The sequence below is a fragment of the Dicentrarchus labrax genome, unplaced genomic scaffold, assembly GCF_905237075.1.
Source record: "Dicentrarchus labrax unplaced genomic scaffold, dlabrax2021, whole genome shotgun sequence".
Lineage (NCBI taxonomy): Eukaryota > Metazoa > Chordata > Actinopteri > Moronidae > Dicentrarchus > Dicentrarchus labrax.
This window is the reverse complement of record NW_026136715.1, coordinates 1,763,528-1,785,009: the sequence shown is the minus strand read 5'-3', so window position 1 is coordinate 1,785,009 and position 21,482 is coordinate 1,763,528. Positions and strand designations below refer to the sequence as shown.

The 21,482-nt window shown below is 40.5% G+C and overlaps 1 protein-coding gene and 1 long non-coding RNA gene across 10 annotated transcripts in view; both read left to right on the top strand.

The window, feature by feature from the left end:
* LOC127378060 (extracellular sulfatase Sulf-2) overlaps positions 1 to 21,482 on the top strand; it is a 67,002-nt gene that overhangs the window by 20,479 nt on the left and 25,041 nt on the right. For 6 of the 9 annotated variants that reach the window (XM_051426588.1, XM_051426594.1, XM_051426591.1 and 3 more), the window contains 5 exons: positions 3,633 to 3,670; positions 19,607 to 19,837; positions 20,079 to 20,199; positions 20,977 to 21,095; positions 21,217 to 21,368. In XM_051426588.1, the coding sequence (XP_051282548.1) occupies positions 19,678 to 19,837; positions 20,079 to 20,199; positions 20,977 to 21,095; positions 21,217 to 21,368 (552 nt within the window). In that variant the 5' untranslated portion in view covers positions 3,633 to 3,670; positions 19,607 to 19,677. Of the gene's footprint in view, positions 1 to 3,632; positions 3,671 to 11,941; positions 12,330 to 19,606; positions 19,838 to 20,078; positions 20,200 to 20,976; positions 21,096 to 21,216; positions 21,369 to 21,482 lie in introns of those variants that run through there. The other 3 variants (XM_051426589.1, XM_051426587.1, XM_051426590.1) reach the window with 3 other exon arrangements.
* The window catches only part of LOC127378084 (uncharacterized), a 40,528-nt gene continuing 26,437 nt past the window's right edge, over positions 7,392 to 21,482 (top strand). Inside the window, exon 1 of the long non-coding RNA XR_007887818.1 lies at positions 7,392 to 7,449. This is a non-coding gene — a long non-coding RNA (uncharacterized LOC127378084). The remainder of the gene's footprint in view (positions 7,450 to 21,482) is intronic.

Genomic DNA, 21,482 nt, shown 5'->3' with positions numbered 1-21,482 from the left:
TAAACTAACATCAGAGGGTTCAACGCTGCCACTTCTACTCTACTGCTAGTGGAGAAATATTGTGTTCAACACTGCCGGCTGCTAAAGACAGTCCCAGTCGACTGATCGTTACACATTTATGAAATTAATTGAATGATTTAAATCTCTATATTTGTACAGTACCTTAAATGCTAAGAGAAAAAGCTCTGATACAATATATTTAACATTACATAGTTAAATCCAGTTCAGGGAACGGCGGACTGCGCCACTAATGTTAATTAATGAAAATCAATATGTCAGGAGGTAATGTTACAGGTTATCATCTTAAATTTTGAATTTACAGTAACTACAGATGATTATTATAATATTGTTTACATAATTTTAGAAACGTACGAACAGTATTTAACATGAATTTAAAGTTTAATCTTTTAAATAAACAATAAATATCTGTTTTTAACTTCTAAAGAAGCGTATCATTTTTTGTAATTTTATTAATATTTTCATGTAAAATACAGAAAAAATCTGTAAAATAATCAGAAAAACCCCGTAAACGTACAGATTTTATTTACAGACCAAACTTTTAAGTCTTCCCTTGTTAATGATATTAATATAATTATATAAATATACATATTTTATCAAATCTAACAGCAGTAAAGATTCCGAATGTGTCAGAAAAACACAGAATAAATAACTTCCTGTCGGACTCAATCTGCAGCAGAGAAGAAGAACACCGACTCGCAGAGATTCTCCATTTCCTGTCAGCCTCGCCAACTTCCTGTCACCATGTTGATTTACTGTTCCATTACCTGTGTGTGTGAGTGTGTGTGTGTGTGTGTGTGTGTGTGTGTGTGTGTGTGTGTGTGTGTGTGTGTGTGTGTGTGTGTGTGTGTGTGTGAGTGTGTGTGTGTGTGTGTGTGTGTGTGTGTGTGTGTGTGTGTGTGTGTGTGTGTTTACATGTATGTGTGTGTGTGTTTTTCCCTCAAAGGCAGAGTCTCACTGGAGTAATTACAACACACACACACACACACACACACAGTCTCAGGTGGAGGATGAGCAGTGGCTGTTACCATGGTGTCACTGTCACCGTGCCAACTGATCAGTGTGTGTGTGTGTGTGTGTGTGTGTGTGTGTGTGTGTTATGACCAGTATATGGAGGCTACTATTAGCATATAAACAGATATTTGTTTAAATGTCACAGATGTAAACAAACACGGAACTTCAGTCACCGACCTGTAACGTCCTCTCGTCGCCACAATGGCCGCTGCTCTGCGAACGTTACGTAATCTCGCTTTAAAGACATCAGATGTGTAAATGACACACATTTATAATTGGGCTGAAACGATTCCTGGAGTACCTCGATACAGCCACACAGCGCACTGAGTTCTGCAGGCTGACAAACAGAAGCTACCTGATACAGAGCTGAGTTCAGATCCTCAATCACTACTCACACTGGTGTTCAACGTAGGTTTATTAGGCTCTTACTGTCCTGAGATCAGTGAGGAAGAGGAGGTGTTGGATTGTGCTGCTGTGAAAACGTCAGTGTTGAGTTTAAATACTTTTAATGATCAGGTGGATTTGGACACTGTGCAGACTTTGTTAGGTTATATGTGACCTCCGCGCTGTTACGCTCTCTGGATCTGCTGCTACTGTAATTACTGTTATGGGTTCACACTCTCATATCGCACATGGGGAACTGTCTGTCGTAATATTTTCATTTTCAACTCGCTATAAATTGTGTTTATGTGTTGGTAAAATATAATTCTGGTCACCTAACTGTATGTTGTGTTTGTACAGTCACAGTATTACTGTAAAAATACAGTATTTTGATGTGAAATTACTATATAATATTGTAATAATCATCTGTAGTTAATGTAAATTCACAAATAATTTACAGTTTTAGGATTATTAACTGTAATATTACCTCTTGATTCAACATTCATGAATTAACTGTATTACTGTACAATAATTATGATATTCTACAGTGAATTTACTGTAAAAGTACAGTAATATATTATATAGTGAATGTGAATTCATGAATGTTGACAGGTAACATTACAGGTTATAATCTTAAACTGTAAATTATTGTGAATTTACTTTAACTACAGATTATTATTTCAATATTATATTGTAATTTCACATAAAAATACTGTATTTATACAAACAATACATTACTCTGCTTTTCATCTTTACTACTGTAAAATAATTATTAGCCAGTAATTTAATCTAAAATATTATTGTACTTTTACGGTAAATTCATGGATATTGAGAGGTTATATTACAAGTTATAATCTTACAATCTTCCTTTAATGTCTTGTTTTTAGCTCAGTCTGAACGTGTTTGTGGTTTTAGTTTCCTTCCCCAGAAGTCTGAAACCTAATTTTTATACAATTCTTCCTCATAATCGCTGTAAAAAATCATGTTAATCAGCTTTATAATTGGCTCCTTCATCAGGCCTTTCACAATAAAAGCATTTACAGGCGTCACCCCCCCCCGCGAGCGTCCCGTAGATCAGACAGCTTTAATGAGCCTCTGATGTGCGTCTATTTCGGTTCGTGTGACATGAAAACATTGGGACGCCTCGGGCCGCAGAGCGACTGCAGACTTTAAACAAGAGGAAACAAGTGTTTTCTGTCGAGAGAGATTTACTGAATCAGATCGTGAGACGATCAAATGGCCCGAAACCACATGAAAGGATCAGATCTGCAACCAGACGTCAGCAGTCTGGAGACAAAGTGAGACCTTAAAATCACTTTCACTGACTGACTGACTCATGTAGAAACAGTCAGTGTTCCTCTGAGCCGCTTTACAAAAAACTGACAGCAAATATTATAAAATCTGCTTCAGTGAGTCAACAGGAAACGACACCAACAGTTAAAAACTCATCTAAAAGGATGCAAGCAGTTAAATATATTGTACAGTAAATTACTGGATAATAAGCAGTAAATTCACAATATTATACATTAATTAATTTACAGTAATATAATTATTTCATGTCCACAGAGACAGAAATAAACACTGATTTAATCTCAATCACATTTATCAATATTTGCTATGAAAATGAAGATATTTGAGCTGTAAAACATTATTATATGGCACATTAATAAAGCGATAGAAATATAAAGGGCGGCATTAAAGATCAATAAACTTATTGTTTATTTACAAATCTTCAAACATTTTTCCAAATACGTGTGTTTCCTTATTAAACTTGAGCCGATCACTGAGTCTAACATGTCCATAACAGATGCACCTGGTGGCTCACCTGGTGGCTCACCTGGTGGCTCACCTGGTGGCTCACCTGGTAGCTCACCTGTGTGTTTGTACAGTAATCAGTGAGCCATGCTGTTAGCCAGCTAGCTAACTAATGAATGTTGGCTCTGTGTCGCTGACAGCTGCAGATTGATTGACGGGTGAATGTTTGATATTATTGGTTGAAATCAGTTAGTTCCTGCTGACGTAAACACGCGTCACATTTTGTTTTACAAGAAGACACAATGATCGGATTTTATATAAAATTAAGAAAGAAACTGTAAATGTTTGTCATAAATTGTTAAATAGAGGAACAATATTTAACTGACGATCTTAAAGGGTTAAAATTACATTTTTTATTTCACCTGAACTTTAATCTAATGTGTGTGTGTGTGTGTGTGTTTCAGGTTCCTGCTGAGCTGATCACACACACTGTCTGCACAAGGTAACACGCACACACACACACACACACCTACACACACCCACACACACACACACACACACACTCACACACACACCTACACACACACACACACACACACACGCAATGTGTCTATTAGTGAAGCCAGAGGTCAAAAGGTCAAGCAGCGCTGCAGCTAACGCGCTAACTGATTAGTTCAGCCTGCTGCTGGCAAACAGGCTGACTGCAGGAGGCACACACACACACACACACACACACACACACACACACACACACACACACACACACACAGAGAAATGATGCCAGGGGCCCAGTGGGTTGCAGCGTGCCATTACTCTCTCTCTCTCAGTGGATCTTGTTTCTGAGGCGCCTCAGTGGCTCAGTCACTGCACAAGCTGGAAACTCGCCCGTTCTTCCTCCTCCTCCTCCTCCTCCACCTCCTCCCCCTCCTCCTCTTTCTCCTCCTCCTCCTCTTTCTCCTCCTCCTCCTCTCCTGCTTTAAATGATCAAAAGTTGAAACCTGGACGGTCAATGAAAACACGCTCTAAACCTCCAGCTAGGGCTCGCCAAAGCTTTACAGAGGGTCGCGAAGCATCTCGATTTTAAAGCGTGCTAGAAAACGTCAAATACACACACAGAAGGTCGATATCTGATTATGTGATTCACTTCTGTGAAGAAATGTCAATAGTCTAATAGAACAATGCCCAAACGTCAGAGACAAGAAAACACTGAATCTGTCAGAAAAGAAGAATATTAAGTCTCTTTGATTGTTAAAGATGATAGAAATGATAAAAATCCATAATACAGATAATTCTAGAAAAAGTTCCCTAAACAGGAAATAATCTGCTCAGAATTCATCCAAATCTCTGCTTTTACACAAACTTCCTGCAGTTCCTGAGTTCACTGTTTGGATTCGTTGTTCAGTTTGAATATAATGTGAAATATCTATAAACGATATGATAGAAAAGGTCCTTTAAGTGATCTCTCTTGTGACTATTTTTAGTTTTTGTCATTGCAGTAAAAGGTTGATCGTCTTTGATCCGAGACCTCCGATTACGATACTTTAATTGTCTTTAGACTGACTCGTAGCTCTAACTAATGCTAGCTTTAGCGTTAGCTTTTCAGACTGTTCATTAGCCGAAGAGGGTAGCATAGATGCTGTTAGCATTTCCTCACTGAACGAAGAGCAAATGACGGCACTGAAGTTTGACTGCGTTTCATTGTTCTTTGATCTGATTGGTTGACGTTTCCAAACAGCAGTAACAACCAAAAGCAGCGAGCTTCTGACGGACAATGAGGAGAAACCAAACTAATGGTTGTTGATTCGTCCTCGCAGCCGGTTTCAGAGCAACAAACACAACCATTATTTACTTTCATCCGTCTGTCATTTGAATCTTTGTGTCCAGCTCAGTTACCTTTTCCCTCTAAAAGCAGACGAGCCGACGGCTTCACTGTCTGACAGCTCGGATTCAAACTGCGGTGGGCGGAGAAGCTTTCAGACCAATCAGCATCTACAATTTGTAAAAACAAACACAAAGCTTCTCGTCTGACTGCTTCATTCCTGACGGCGTCTTCGTGACATGAAAGTAAAAGCAACAACATGGAAACGTCCCAATCTGAGAGTAAACGGATTCCCAGGACGTGTTTGGACAGCTGGTTCCATCTGGATGTTCAGAAAAACAGACACGTTTGGTTTCATTTTCTCAAACATTATCACTGTGAATCACATCAATCTTCCTGTTCGAGGCGTGGGAGGCTGACTGGACGAGCTGAGGCATAAATCTGCACACAGAATAGCTCCTGTGGAAAGGATCCGTTTGATTGTGACATTTCTAACACGAGGCTCTTCCTCAGACTTCTGTCGCCATCTTAAATACCCACAATCCATAAGTGACAGGAGGAGTGAGTCTGAGAGCTGAGTGAGTCCATAATAAACAGATTTAGCTGTGATTTAATGTCACTAAACAGATCAAAATGATGCAGAAATAACGAGATCAAGATGCTGATTATATGAAAAGTCTGAATTTGTACTTTCGGTTTTGTGCACAAAATGACGAGCAAACAACTTTTAAAATGTTTGTTTTCTGAATGGAGTTTGGTCGATCGGGACTATCGAGGATCATGGAAATGTATTTATCGTTATACAACACAAGGAACAAAATGAAAGTTTGTAGTTCTTCCATGCTACACACAGAAAAACATAGAAAAAGAAACATAACTCCCAAATTCTCTCCTATATTGTCAGCAGGGGAGCTCCACTCTGATAGTATTGAGTCTTATGGAGAAATGAGTCGACTTCTCAGTTGATTTATGAGCTCAGTAAACAGTTTCCTGATGAGTTTCCGGTCTCAGTCTCTAGTTTCAGTCTTCTTCCATACAGCATGATGTTCATTTAGTAACTGATGGTCCCATTTAGAGTAAAACAGACCATAAAGCAGGGTATGCTTTAGGGCGGGGCTACCTTGTGATTGACAGCTCATTCTCAGTGAGTCCGTCCAGCTCAACGCACCAAACTCAGATCAAACTGTCAAACAGTGCTGATCAGATATGGATCCAGATTCTGTTGTTGATTATTTCTCTCCTCAAATCTGTTCACAAACACATTTTACTGTTTATCTGGAATACCAGATCCTGTGTGAGCAGGCGAGCCGCCATTGTTTCCTAACCGAGAGCAGCCAATGAGAGCAGCTCAACTCGCAGTACGTGACCTCCGCTGGCTCCGACTAACCGTCATTGTGACGACCGTAACACCGAACTGGAGGCTTCAGATCGGTTCTCCACAAACCGATGGGTGACGACAGGTTCACAGTTGTTCTGCAGACAGACAGACAGACAGACAGACAGACAGACAGATAGATGTCTGTAGCTGCACTTTGGCCTCCATTAGTCCCCATTTTGGAGCAGCCCATAATAATAAGCATCATACACAGTTACCATGACAACAGCAATCGAAAAGAGTCTCTCTGTCTCTCTCCCTTTTTCACTTTTTTTCCAAACTCTCTCCATCATCTGTGTCATAGGACTGGATTTAAATCTGAAAGCTCTTTTGTTGTTTGTGTGAAAGGAGCTCGCTCGCACGCACACACACACACACACACACCTACACCTACACACACACACACACACACACACACACACACAGTGAGGAGCAGTAACTGTGAAGAATACAAAGCGGTTCGTTCGCTGCACATCAAATTAATTTCTAGATTGACGACGTTGTTTTAAATAAAAAAGGTAAATTATACAGTTTCAGTGGCGTGAATGGGGTGAGGAGGGGGGTCTGTGGGGGGGGGGTGTCCGTTTTAAAGCTGGTATCATACGATTTTTAAAACAACCACAATATTTCTGGGAAATTAACTCTCAAATCAGTGTTTATTAAAATAAAAAGTTCCTCTCTCGTTCTTCCATCAGCCACTTTTCTGATTTTCATCAATACCGTGAAGTTGTTGTTTTATCTGGCGGTCGGGGCGCTTGACGGAGGGTCGTGAGGTCTTCTTGATTTTAAGACGAGCTCCGTACACAGAGCCTTCAGCCTCTAAACAACCTGCATTAGAAACACATGAAGCTCATACAACATACATCATAAGAAACATATAAAGTTTATATGATCGTTAAATACAGAATACAGACAGAGAATTATATAAAACGTTCCTAAAAATATCAATAAAGGTGTAATATATTTATTCTGTAGATTTGATTTAATTCACTCCGAGACATTTTTCAGTGTAAAAAAAGTGAGCCGAAGGATCTGTCCTAGGTTTCTGCCTTTTAACAGGCAGTGTTTCCTTGCCCTTGTCTCCAAGGTCTTGCTCATGGTGGTACTGTTGGGTCTCTGTAGATAATGTTATAAAGAGTTCGGTCTAGACCTGCTCTATTTGAAAAGTGTCCTGAGATAACTTCTGTTATTGGCGCTATACAAATAAAATTGAATTGAATTGAACTGAATGTTGTTGTTGTATAAATGACACATTATGAGGTCAAAGGTCGGCTGTGATTCAGTTTAATGACACAAAATGACAAAATGATAAGCTTTAACTTCCTCAGAACTCAGAGAGAGTGTGTATGTGTGTGTGTGTGTGTGTGTGTGTGTGTGTGTGTTGTGTTTGTGTTTGTGTGTGGTGTGTGTGTGTGTGTGTGTGTGTGTGTGTGTGTGTGTGTCAGAGGTGAGTGTTTAACATGATCACAGCTTTCTAATGGAGGTAGTAATTACCTCCTGGCTGTCTGCCATCACAACTCACCTGTACACACACACACACACACACACACACACACACACACACACACACACACACACACACACACACACACACACACACAGTCTGTGTCAGTTTGAAACGGACTTTTTGCTTTATTGTCACATTTTGTCTGAACATCTTAATGTTTTATGTGAACATTTATCCTGAAACCTACACTTAATAATTAATAATTAAAACAGAAGACTGTTTAAACTGATTTTACAGATGTTTCAGTATCAGTGAGGATGTATTTTGTCCTTTTTCACATAAAAATATAAATGTATATTTACTGTTTATTTAATAGATTAAGCTGTTACATTTAGGTTTAATAATGTTAATACATTTCTAAAATTATGTAAAATTAGTGACATTAACAGTAAAAGTGTTAGTTGTGTAATTTTAATGTATTAGTTAGTTAACTGACAGATATGTTGTATAATGATGGAAGTTGAATAAATGTTGTTTATCAGTGTATAAGCATTGGTAAACTGTCCAAATACAGTTGTTATCAGTGTAAACAGCAATAATTACTGTAATCTCACAGATAATGACTTTTATTACACTTCTATAACTTTTAACATTCACATTAAAATAATAACAATCCAATAATAACAGCACTCTGCTGTAAATGTAAGTCTGATTATTGTATTATAGCAGAGTTCACCTGGATTTATAGATCATTGTTTTACAGTGTGAATATCTTTAATTAAACATTACACAAGATTTTATGTAAAATTAAAGCTAAAAACTGTATTTTAATAACAGAAAATGACTGTATTTTTACGAGTCAGTATCTGAAATGTGAATGATTATTATGGATCCTTTCTTCAGTCGGTTGTATTTGTGAGTTAAAGCATCTTTTCTGCTCCGACAGCAGGAACCTGATGTTCAGTCCGTCAGTTTGTTTCATTAGCATTTTATTTCAGAGCTCTTCACCCGAGGGACAAAAGACCGTCTATCAATCTATCTGTCGCTCTCTCCGCCTGTCTCTCTGCTCGTCATTCAGCAGCGCTCTGAGATAAGACGAGTTCATTAGTCAGATAGCTCATCTCGCACTCGTCTCCTCTGCTGCTCCTCTACCTCCCTCCCTCCCTCTTCCCTCCTCCCTTCCTCGAGCTCAACTCTCCGACAGGTTTTCAGATTAAAAACGTTCAGTGATGGAAAGTAACTAAGTACATTTAAAGTAATATTTTGAGGTAATCGTACTGTACTAGTGAGATCACGACCCCCATACGAGGCTTACTTCCTGTCTTTAGATTGTACTGACTGAAATCAATTCTCTAGGAGGATTTAATTAAAATACAATGTGCAAAATCTCACCCAAAGCGTCTCTGTTAGTGTTTCCAACAATCACCAACTCTGGTTTTGTGGAAATAAATCCCTAATTCACCGACGTAGATGATAAAAACAGCAGTTTCAGTCGGAGCAGACCGGCTATGGAAACAAACCACAGAGAGGCTGCGATACAACACAGGCAGAGGGAGAGAGACACCATGTGACTCTGTGTCTGTGTATAGATAATATAATGTCTCATATTTAACCTTCAAATTCAGTTATTCATAAAGTCGCATCCTTTCATTCTGAGTGTGAATATTATCCTGATGATAATGAAATCTAACTGTAGTTATTGATTTGCTCTTCAGCAGGAAAAGGATTTTTTAAAAGCGTCTTGTTGCCTCGAGCTGTTTGTCGTCAGGAATATTCTTTTTCATCTTTTCTTTTTCCAACAAATCCCACTCAGCTGTATAAATATGTGTTTTACATGGTGATCGTTTGTTTTATACGTCGTATTCAGTCGACGTTCAGCGATGGTGTGGAGATACTCTGCTGTTTGTATCGTCCAGTTCCCGTTGGTGGATCCACACTCTGAACGATGGAGGGATGGATGTGAGAGGGTTTGTGTAAATGAGGTGAAGGGTGACGCATGGAGAGCTGATAATAAAGATGGAGAGGTGTGTTAGATGGAGAGAGCATTAAAGAGATGAGTGGAGGTGTGAACGAGGTGGTGGGTGGAGCCTGTGAGAGACAGAGAGAGAGAGAGAGAGAGAGAGAGAGAGAGAGAGACATGGTGTGTAAATGGGGTCTTGTGTTTAGATGATGCTTCTGTTTCCATGTATTCATGTTGAAGTGCTGCCTGTGTGTGTGTGTGTGTGTGTGTGTGTGTGTTAGCATACAGCAGATGGGAATCTCTTAAAGGGACATTACAACCTAAAACAATATTCTCTGTTGTTCCTTCTTTTATTCTGTTTCAGACATCAGTTTTCTCCCTCGTACGTTGATTTAATCTTTGAGAGACCCTCAATCTCATAAAAATACATTTTTATTCTACATATGTATCCTGTTAATTGTTAGGTGGCACTGGCACAGTCTCGAGGCTACGTCACAAAATCAATCACACATAGAGATTTATTGATATTTCTAATCGACTTTATTTATAAAAAGGAAAAGCATTTGTCAGAGAAAATAACTAGGCTATATTCAAATATATTACAATTAATTCCCATTCACGCTCCTCAGAGTAATTGTAATTCATCGAATTAATTAGCAAATAATGTAAAACCACACTGTACAACTGCAGGACACCACACAGGATTACGTTCCTGTAGACTATATTAAAGGATGAGACGTGCCTCACGTATAAATCTTATCATTGACGCCACTTTTACCAGCTTCTGGCGAGCAGCAGTTTATTGTAATTTTTGTTTTTTTCACTAATAAAAAACATTTATTCAAGTTGTGAAAATTATTTCAGATATCTGTAAATTAACAATCAAATCCATGTAAACTTACAGAACAAATACCTTTTTTACTGTTGATTGTCACATTGGTTGTAAAGACAGCTGAAAGTAGAATTCGGGACAGGAAACCAGAGGGCGCTGTTTGAATGTAAACAGTTTTTTATGGAATCAGGCGGGTCTCGATATTAATGGATAAATCAGAAGTTTATTTTGTGGTTTCTGTATAAACTAACATTCAGACTTTAATTGAAGCGAGTGGAAGCTGTGTCTGATGGCGGTAAAGTCGCGGTCGTTCTCCTGAGAGAACGTGTGCGATAGGATCCGCCAGCGGGCTCAGAGCGGGGAGGAGATGTACATTTACATTTTATGCTCCTGTGGAGACGTCCTGCTCATCAATAAAGCAGCTGAGAGCGTCGAAGTGATGAGAGGCATCACTCTGCTGCTGCCTCGCATCCACACTGCGGATAAATGATTCAGACCCGGACGCTGGTAAAGGAAACACAGGTTGAACCGTTACACACAGTTACAACCTCCACAGCCGGGAGACACAATCAATCTACTCATCAACAAAGCCCCTCAGTCAGAGTCAGGAGTCTGTTATTGATCCTGTTCTCATCATCCTTATTCCAATATTAAGTTACACTAACAGCCCTCAGCGCCCCCTGGAGGCCTCAGTGTGAAAGTGTTGGACCGGACAAACATCCTTGTGATTTATCTTCTTTAACTTTGTATTTGTTTGCTCAGGAGGAATAACCGACTGTCCTCAGTGTCCTTACGTAGCTCCGCCGATCGCTGTGTGATGCTAACCTCGTTAGCAGCCGCTATTGTTATGGGGTCTTCCCGTAGCTAAAAGTATTTCCTCGAAGGACGCCGGTCGGTCCGAAACCCACAGACGGAAGCCTGGAAGGATTCTCACTTTGATCCGGTGACACTTTACAGAACCAGAAGCTTTGTCCACCAATGACTCACTGCCAGCTGTTCTGCTTTCACTCAGGTTTTATTTCCTTTGACTCCTTCTGGTTGTTTTCCTGTCGTTCACACATCTGTCCGAAAATAAACAACTGAGAGAGAGAGTCACATAGAGAGAGAGGAAGTGAGAGAGAGAGAGAGAGAGAGAGAGAGAGAGAGAGAGAGAGGAAAAAGGTGACAGAGAGAGAGCGATAGAGAGAGCCAGAGAGAGAGAGGTGAGAGAGGAGGAGGGAGAGAGAGAAAGAGCGAAAGAGAGAGAGAGAGAGAGTCAGAGGGAGAGAGACAGAGGGAGAGAGAGAGAGAGAGAGGAGGAGGAGGAGAGAGAGAGAGAGAGAGAGAGAGAGAGAGAGAGAGGGAGGACCAGCAGCAGCAGCTCAGCTGTTGTTACAACAGCTAGAGCGTGCGGTCATCGAGCTGTTGCCACGGGGATTATTACCACGTCTGCTCCCGCGGCAACAGCCAACGGGACCTGAAGTGAGGCTGTTGGTTCAAGGGCAGAGCCTACGAGCAAGGCAGCAGGGACTCATGAGGAGCAGAGGAAGACAAAGACAATGTAGAGTAAAAGAGAGTTTGTGAGACAGAATAAAATCCTGCACCAGGAAGGGAAAGAGGAACAGAAACAGAGAAGTGGTTGTTCTTCACAGTTTTAGGATATTTCTGTTGCCTCTTCCTCTGAATTCTGTTTTTCTCTTCGTCTGTTTGCCTCGTCTTCATGTTGAGAGGAACGTTTGCTCTTTTACAGTAAGTCTTTCTGTCTTTTCATATAACTGGTTTCCAGTTGCAGATCAGGTTGCCGAGGATCAGTTTGATTTCTGCGAGTCGCAGCGCGTCGTAAGGTCTGCTGTAACAATACAGTACAGGATCACTATATTCTTTTATTTGTGGTGTTTTGGTACTTGAAAAAAAAAACAAATCTCATTTAGTTTTTACGTATTAAGATTAATAATCAACTGCTGCACCAAATGTGGGTTTATCCATCACTGGAAATATTCTCCAGATGCACAATTTCCTCCTGATTGTTGGAGTAAAAACTACAGTGAGACTCTGTTTGATGTGTTTTTAAAGTTCTGAGAGCCTCAGACAGGTAGTGACTCAGAGACGGACTCACACTTTGCACAATAACAAAAAACAAAATTATGTCCTAAAACTCCAGCGTACTGTACATCTTGTATGTCCTGAATCGGGTTTCAGTGCTGCGGCCAGAGAAACAAACAGAAGACAGTTTCCTGTTTCTACTTCTGCTCCAGTGATCTGATATCTCAGAGAACGCTGCACGAAACTTTATGTCCAGAAACTCTTCAGTCAGATGTTTCTGTAGTGTGCAGGTATACGGAGATTATCACCACTCAATCTCTGATATGAAAGGAATTATTTTTCTTCTTTGCAGCCTAAACTCTCTCCAGAACTCATGAAACTCGACACAAAATTAAGTTGTAGCGAAAACTTTCTATGGGTCTCTCGTGTGGGCGGGGCTAAATGTATTGGCCACGCCCCCAGGACACGTTTGACCGATATGTATAAAAATGGGCACAGACGTGTACCATGACGAGATGAACGATAAACCCTCTTGGACCTATACCCCAAACCGAACAGGAAGTCGGCCATTTTGAATATCTGGGTCATTTTGGGGCGATTAGCCTGCGTTCTATTTGAACGAACTACTCCTGGGGAATTGATCGGATCGACTTAAAATTTGATCAGTATAATCTAAATATAATCACGATTAAAAGTTGTGCTATTTGTGACTGTACGTTGAACGCCGTGTCTGTGGCTTGGCGGCACATTTCGATGTTTTGCCATGAAACAGGAAGTTGTCATAACTTCTTTATCCTGAACACATGATATCAATATTCAGTCATACTCAGAGCGCCACCTACTGTATACGGGAAGTTACCTTGTGTGTCAATCATCATCTGGTTTACGGGAAATTTTCACAATGTGGTTTACACATGACGCGACCACAGGATGGCGAAGTCACGATATAGTTGTCCAATGTTCATGAGCTGATGGAGGAAGGAAAACTTAACTCAGAAGGCTTAATTATGGACTTCTGTGGATTATGTTAATTTCATAATGATCCTTACTGCCTGAAGTAAAGCAGCAGAAGTGAAGTGACAACGTGGAAACACTACTGACCTATTTTTGGGTCTAAATATGTAAGACTGTTCTTACATTCTCTCTTTATAATACAGGGAGTTTATCATTTGCTGGACGGGATGCTTTAAAAACATTTGGGGCAAAAATTAGAAAGAGTATTCCCAGTTCTCCAGGCACCGATTCACCATCTGTGTCCAGTACAGAGAGAAGGTCCAGCAAGTGTCCTTAAAGGATAAAACACAGCTGTTTACGTTTTTATACTATAGTTGATCAAAACTACATAAAACCATAAGACGTGCGTCAATCAGCGCTGGTGTGTTTTAGCTTTAGCCTAGTTAATGTTATGCAAGTCACAAGTTTCAAGTCTTAAACTTTGAGTTTTGAGTCCTAAATGAGTCATAATGTGCTCTTCACCTAACGTAATCATCAAAACAACCAGCTGGTGCTCGGTGATGTAGCGTTAACGCTTCATCGGTCTTAAAACTTGATTGGATTCAAACAGAGTTGATCTGGTGAAATTAAGTTTTACTTGCTGGGAATTAATAGAAATGAAGGAAATCAATTGATCTAATTAATCTTTGAGATCGACTATTTTCAAGTCAAAGGGCTGAAACAGAAGTGAAGTCACGAGTCACTGGAGTTAAAGTTAACTGTCCTTTTGATTTGTGACTCGAGTCCACACCTCTAAATTTAGCTTGCTCAATGGGAGAGGATTTGATTTGACTTGATTTGATTTTCGGATCATGCACACAAAGCGCCCAACCCCACAGCGAAGTGAATTAACTGGACCTAAAAAGATCATCAGATGCTCGCACGCAATGCATCGTGTTACACAACTTCTACATTAACTAAAGTAACTTGCTGTCCTGTTAGAACATCGGTGTTCACCTGTCCTTACTTCCTGTTTCTGGTTGGAACGAGCTCATTTATGCCAATGTGACTGAATAAAAGGCATCCGTTAGTCATTATGAGGAGAAAGTTTCTCAAACTATTGACTCAGTATCTCAACATAATGACTTTGTGATATTAAGTCAATATTGTGAGAAAGTTTCTCATTATTTCTTTTCTCTGTCACATTGGTGAAGGGAAAGGCAGAGATGCTGACTGAGTGTAAAAATGTAAGAATGTAACTGGAAATAAATACCAGCTGACATGTTTATTGATAACAGTCAGGAAATATCAGCTGGCATATTGATCAAAGATCCAAAATATTGGAAAATGTATTGATCATATCCTGATATACTGAATGTCCACAGCTGGCTCTATTAGAGAGTAATCTCATTACCCCGACAACCACTACACTTTTTAATAGAACCAGCTAGATTGTCAGGAAGCGATGAGCCGACCTCTGACCTTTCACCTGAGCGCTGTGACCTTTCACCTCTCCGTGCTGGGAGACGTTTACCCCCTCGCTGCTCGCTCTCTACCCGCTAATGAATATGGAACAGCAGGTTGGCATTAGCGCTGTATCTCTTTATTGACATTCACCACATTTCATATCAAGTCGCTCGGCGGCCAGCTGCATCTGTGCCGAGGTCCGCCCATCTGCTCATGAATATTAATGAGCCGATAGATGTGACTGAGGAGAGAGAGAGGGCACATCAGGATGACAGACGACAGGATTTATTGTCCCCGGGGGTGTTTGGAGCTCTTGTTCGCAGTTCAGGAGAGCATGACTGCACGTTTCCAGACGCATAATATAGTCTGATAATATACTGCCCGGCCAGAAGTATGTGGACAGGCGTTAATGTGCTGCTTTCAGTCTTTACAACACATCTCGGCTTCATTAAAAGCACAAAACTGAGCTGAGAAACTTCACAAACAACCATCACACCTGCTAACTAATTAGCTCCTCGTCACCAGCAGTAACAAGGTCTCAAAGATTTTCCTTTATTGGTCCTGAGGGACGTCGACCAAACTGCAAAAACAAGACCCGATGTGGACAGGGAGTGTCCATATACTGTGATGTGATTTTAATTCTTAAACACAGTTGAAACAGACGACACTGAAAAATTTAAGTAACACAAACTCAGTTTTGAAAAAGATTCTTGATTAAGCAGCTTTTAACAATAATTTCAAGTGACATTAACTTATTTTTGTAAGTTACAGAAACATTTCTGATTAAGTAGTTTTTTTTTCTGGGTTTTTGTTTTTTTTTACAGTGCAAATTAAAAAAATTACAATATTAAGTCTTTCTTAAAATTACTAAAGCTCCTTGATCAAGAATGTGTTGTTTAACTTAATTTCAACTTAAATTGAGTCTGTTCAATTCTTTTAACTGACTTGTTTACTGGTGTACTTCAGACTCCTCAGGCCGAGGCGTGGATATAAAATTTCACTCTGAATATCAAATAAAACAAACTCTGTGGAATCAAGAGCAGCAGCTTTATTTTCAGGCTCCATGAATATCAAATGAAAGAAAGTATTAGGATTCAAAACAGCTGCTTTTATTTTCAACCAGTGAACCAAAACCTCTAAAATTTTACTCAAAGATTCATCTAAAGACTCAGGTGCATCAGGATACATATTTAACTTAAAAAATACTATTGAATACTCCAAAGACTATTAAAGCAGAATTACTATCTGATTTCTAGCCAATATTTGTATATCGAGCCCATTTGGGATATAAAGTGCTCTATATGGGATATAATGTGCTCTATATAATGGCCTCTATATGGGATATAATGTGCTCTATATTATGGGCTCTATTTGGGATATAATGGGCTCTATATTATGGGCTCTATATGGGATATAATGGGCTCTATATTATGGGCTCTATATGGGATATAATGGGCTCTATATAATGGGCTCTGTATGGGCTATATAATGCTTATGGGATATAATGCCTATATTATGGGATCTATTTGGGATATAATGGGCTCTATATAATGGGCTCTATATGGGATATAATGGGCTCTATATAATGGGCTCTATATGGGATATAATGTGCTCTATATAATGGGCTCTATATGGGATATAATGTGCTCTATATAATGGGCTCTATATGGGATATAATGGGCTCTATATGGGATATATATATAATATATAATACATACAGAGATACAAATGTCAATAAAATACAATAAAATTGATTTTCATTGATTCATCAGACGTCTGGATCACAAGTTATCAGAGTTATCTCAACTTAAACAAGCTGAGCTAATGTTAGCAGCATTTTGGCTAAGTCTGTTAGCATGAGATCATAATCTGGGACCATGATCCAACGCTGCTTCACCACATCATCAAACTTCCTTTTTCATTATAGTTTTGATGTTAGAGACCCTCCAGTGGCAGAAATGACACACTGTACTGGATTTAATTCATCAGCCGGCAGTCTTCCTCCGGTTGTTTCTGGATTATGTTGTGGAGTTAGTCTGGTCTCAGGTCAGTTTGTAGGTCAGTTTCATAATGACACTGTGTGACATAACAGAAACATGCTGCGGTGGATTTACTGGCTGGGTCACCGCAGGACAGAACACATGTTGGGTCGAACAGAGCCAACAGCTGGACCGCGCTGCTTCAGTCCAGATGTTGTCTTCTGATCCAGAAACTGGGTTAAAATGCTGTAGTGTTGGTTCAGATCCTACATCTGTTTATCGTGTTCATTAATGACATTACAGCACTTTAAATAAACGTATTTATGTTTCTGATATTACACTAAATATTAGAGAGATATAGTTAGTTTATTGAATATACTTTATACAATACAAAAAGGGTTACGGTTAGGGTTAGGGTCTCATCTTTCACTGTATCCTGACAGTCGAACATGAGACAGATAATCTGTGAAACAATTTGATTCGTCTGGCTCCTCCTTGTGGCTCCGAATGGTATCTGCGAGGATCCACCGGGCCCGAACGAAAACGACCAATCACAGCCGAGAAAGATAGTCGATTGTTGAGTCTCATTCCCAGGGTCCCAAAGTGTTTGTATTTGATGACCAGAGAATGAGATTAAACCTCGGAGCTATTAGCTTTAGCTACCCTACACACTGTACCTTTAAGTACAGTACTGGAGTAAAGTCAGTGGCTTATGATATTGATGATTGTATCAGTTCCATTAGAATGTTGCTGGACGATTGATTGATCATTGATCATTAATCATTATGTTTCACCATCAGCTCTCAGCAGTCATCAGTACAGACCTCTGTGTCTCCTGTGAGTCCACGAACACAGACCCTCATCCAGAGAGAGAGAGAGAGAGAGAGAGAGAGAGAGAGAGGGGAAAGAGCTAATCTCTCTCTCTCTCTCAGCAGGTTGTGTGTAATCTGTTCACAGCTGGAGCCACAGACACACACAGACACACACACACACACACACACACACACATAACTTACTGTCTGTTGATTACTGGCTAATTTGCATAACACACCCTGCTGTGAGCTCACACACACACACTCTCTCCTGCTGTGCTCGGTGTCAATGCGACTGATCGGATCGCAGTTTTATTATCAGAGAAACAAAAGACTGCAGCTAATGTGATTCTATCGTCCTCCATCGGTTTGTGGAGAACTGTCTGAAGCCTCCAGTTTGGCGTTATGGACATCGCCATGACAGTTTGTTGGAGCCAGCGGAGGTCACGTACTCTACTGTGTGTCACGATCTGGTATTGTGAACAGATTTGAGAGAAATAATCAACAACAGAATCTGGATCCATATCTGATCAGCACTGTTTGACAGTTTGATCTGAGTTTGGTGCGTTGAGCTGGACGGACTCACTGAGAATGAGCTGTCAATCACAAGGTAGCCCCACCCTAAAGCATACCCTGCTTTATGGTCTGTTTTACTCTAAATGGGACCATCAGTTACTAAATGAACATCATGCTGTATGGAAGAAGACTGAAACTAGAGACTGAGACCAGAAACTCATCAGGAAACTGTTTACTGAGGGAATAAATCAACTGAGAAGTTGATTCATTTCGCCATAAGACTCAATACTATTGGCGCTCCCCCTGCTGGCTGTTACATAGAATGCAGGTTTAAGACACTTCACGGACCCAGAAGCTCGGTCCATTGTATTTACACGTTCTCCCTCAATTATTTGGACTAATGTTGTTGTTTTATTTTTCCTCAGTGAAAGTCTCTCTCTCTCTCTCTCTCTCTCTCTCTCTCTCTCTCTCTCTCTCACACACACACACACACACACACACACACACACACACACAATTCAATTCATTAATCTTTATTGGTGAACAATATTGCCAAAGCATCAAGGATAAAATGATTTAATAACAAGAGGAGAAAAAAAATACAATTTATTAAGTAAAATAAAAACAACAAGAAGTTGTAAGTGTGTGTGTGTGTGTGTGTGTGTGTGTGTGTGTGTGTGTGTGTGTGTGTGTGTGCTGCGTGTGTGTGTTCATCAGTATTCCCGCCCTCACACAGAAAGCAAACACAGAGCCGATCACGTACTGCGCTGACATTTCACCCAAACACTGCTGCAATAATAAAACCATCATGTTTGCAGCAGCAGCAGAAGGACCTCGAGGGTCGGACGTATTTCAGTGAAACAACTGGACGACGCGGCTCCGATTTCTGATATTTGCTGCAAATATGAATGATGAATCATGATGAATCCTGATGACTTTAACAACCTCCTGACCTTTTGTCTGGCGTCACCCTCCAACTCTAAACCCTAAAAATCCCATTAAAGCTCCAGTGTGTCAGACTGACTGAATATAATAAAGACCAACGTAGATTTATTTAAAGCTGTGAAAAGGTGACTAATAATAATAATTATGGTTATTGTTGTGTCTTTATCAATTAATTAATTAATTAATTGCAATCAAAAGTTTCTCCGTACCGGCCCTCTTCCTGTTGAAATGACCACACCGGTGAGTTTTCCAACAGGAAGTCGACGAGTCAGATTGTGAGCTTGCTGCAGCTAAACTTTGGCTTTTGTTTATTTGTTTGTTTGTTGTCCAGAAGTTGAGGCTCCGCCGGGGGGAAGCAGCTGATTGGTTGACCTTTCTTGGGGAGGTCAGGGGTCGAAGGCCATGGCGGGCCGACTCCTCCTCTTCCTGTTCATCTCGGTGACGCTCTGCCACGCCCACTTCCCATCTGGCCAGCGTCTGAAGCCCCGCCTCCAGAGAGACCGCCGCAACATCCGGCCGAACATCATCCTCATCCTGACCGACGACCAGGACCAGGAGCTGGGTGAGTGACAGATATTAGGCTGTTATTAGCATCAATAATTAATTTACTTAATTAATTTACTGTTATTGTCACTATTGATACTTTTACTGTTGATAACACTAATGACTGACACAGCTAAGCCCAGACCTCCTTAGTTACTGTTGCTACGCCTGTCAATCTGGAACCAGCAGTTTACAATGAATGGATTTACTACAGTTCCCATAATGCCCCAGCACTGCACATGCTCTCTCTGTCTCTGTAGGTTCGATGCAGGCGATGAATAAGACTCGCCGTATCATGGAGGAGGGCGGGACTTCCTTCTCCAACGCCTTTGTGACCACGCCCATGTGCTGTCCGTCACGTTCGAGCATGCTCACTGGGAAGTAAGAGACGTCCATCTTTACCCGAATTACTGACTCATTTTCTGGGGCGCCACCGACTCTAGTCTCCTAGTCATCTCATGTTATATATTTATATATATATATATATATTAATTAAATTATCTAAATATCTGTATTTTAACAGCGGCCCGTGTTTCTGAATGTGTCAGAACAACCAGCAAATAGACTGAATATTTACAATGCTTTAGATACAGGGCATAGGTCAGTGCTTTAGATACAGGCCAAACAGCTTTTGCTTCTTTGGGGTCCACAGGTTCTATGACTTGTTCTCACTCCCAGTCCAGGTACAGACAGCTAATGGGATCACTGACTAGCTAACAGCAGCTCGTACAGTTAGCACACGCAGCAGTGCAGCAGTCAGAGACTTCCTGTGTTACAAGAGAAAAGGTCCGTGTTGCGACAATCCTCTGATACTTTGGTCCCGGTGACAAGGTGCAGCTCCTGAACGCAGTTTAATTTTGTTTTTGTTTTTCTGCAACTGACTGATGGAAAGTGCGTCAATTAAATCTCTTCGACTGTTAGACTATACAGGAAGACAGCTCTAAATTTGATGCACCAAAATGACAAAACCTACATCTGACTTTTGATTTTAACTGTCGACTGTAACTAAAAACACATAAATATGTAATTTTAAATCAAATGAACTAAACATGATTTTTTGTTTTTAAGGAAAAACACATTTATTTTATTTTGGTTTTTTAAAATATATTTTTAAAAGAAAATGGAGACGAACATGCAGCCCACTCTCTCTCTCTGCAGGTACGTCCACAACCACAACACCTACACCAACAATGAGAACTGTTCCTCGATGTCATGGCAACGGCAGCACGAGCCGCGGACCTTCGGGGTCTACCTCAACAACACCGGATACAGGACAGGTACACACACACACACACACACACACACACAACACCTACGCACACAGAGGCTTTTATTACTGCTGTGATCTGACTGTTTACCTGTGTGTGTGTGTGTGTGTGTGTGTGTGTATGTGTCCAGCCTTTTTCGGGAAGTACCTGAACGAGTACAACGGCTCGTACGTCCCCTCCGGGTGGAGGGAGTGGCTCGGTTTGGTGAAGAACAGCCGCTTCTACAACTACACACTGAGCCGCAACGGAGTCCGAGAGAAACACGGAGCTCAGTACCCACAGGCAGGGACACACAACACACAGTACACAACAACTACAACAACAACAACAACAGTTCACACAATAGGAAGAAAAGGCACATTTCCGCCAATGTGACGGAAAAAAGGATTCTGTTGA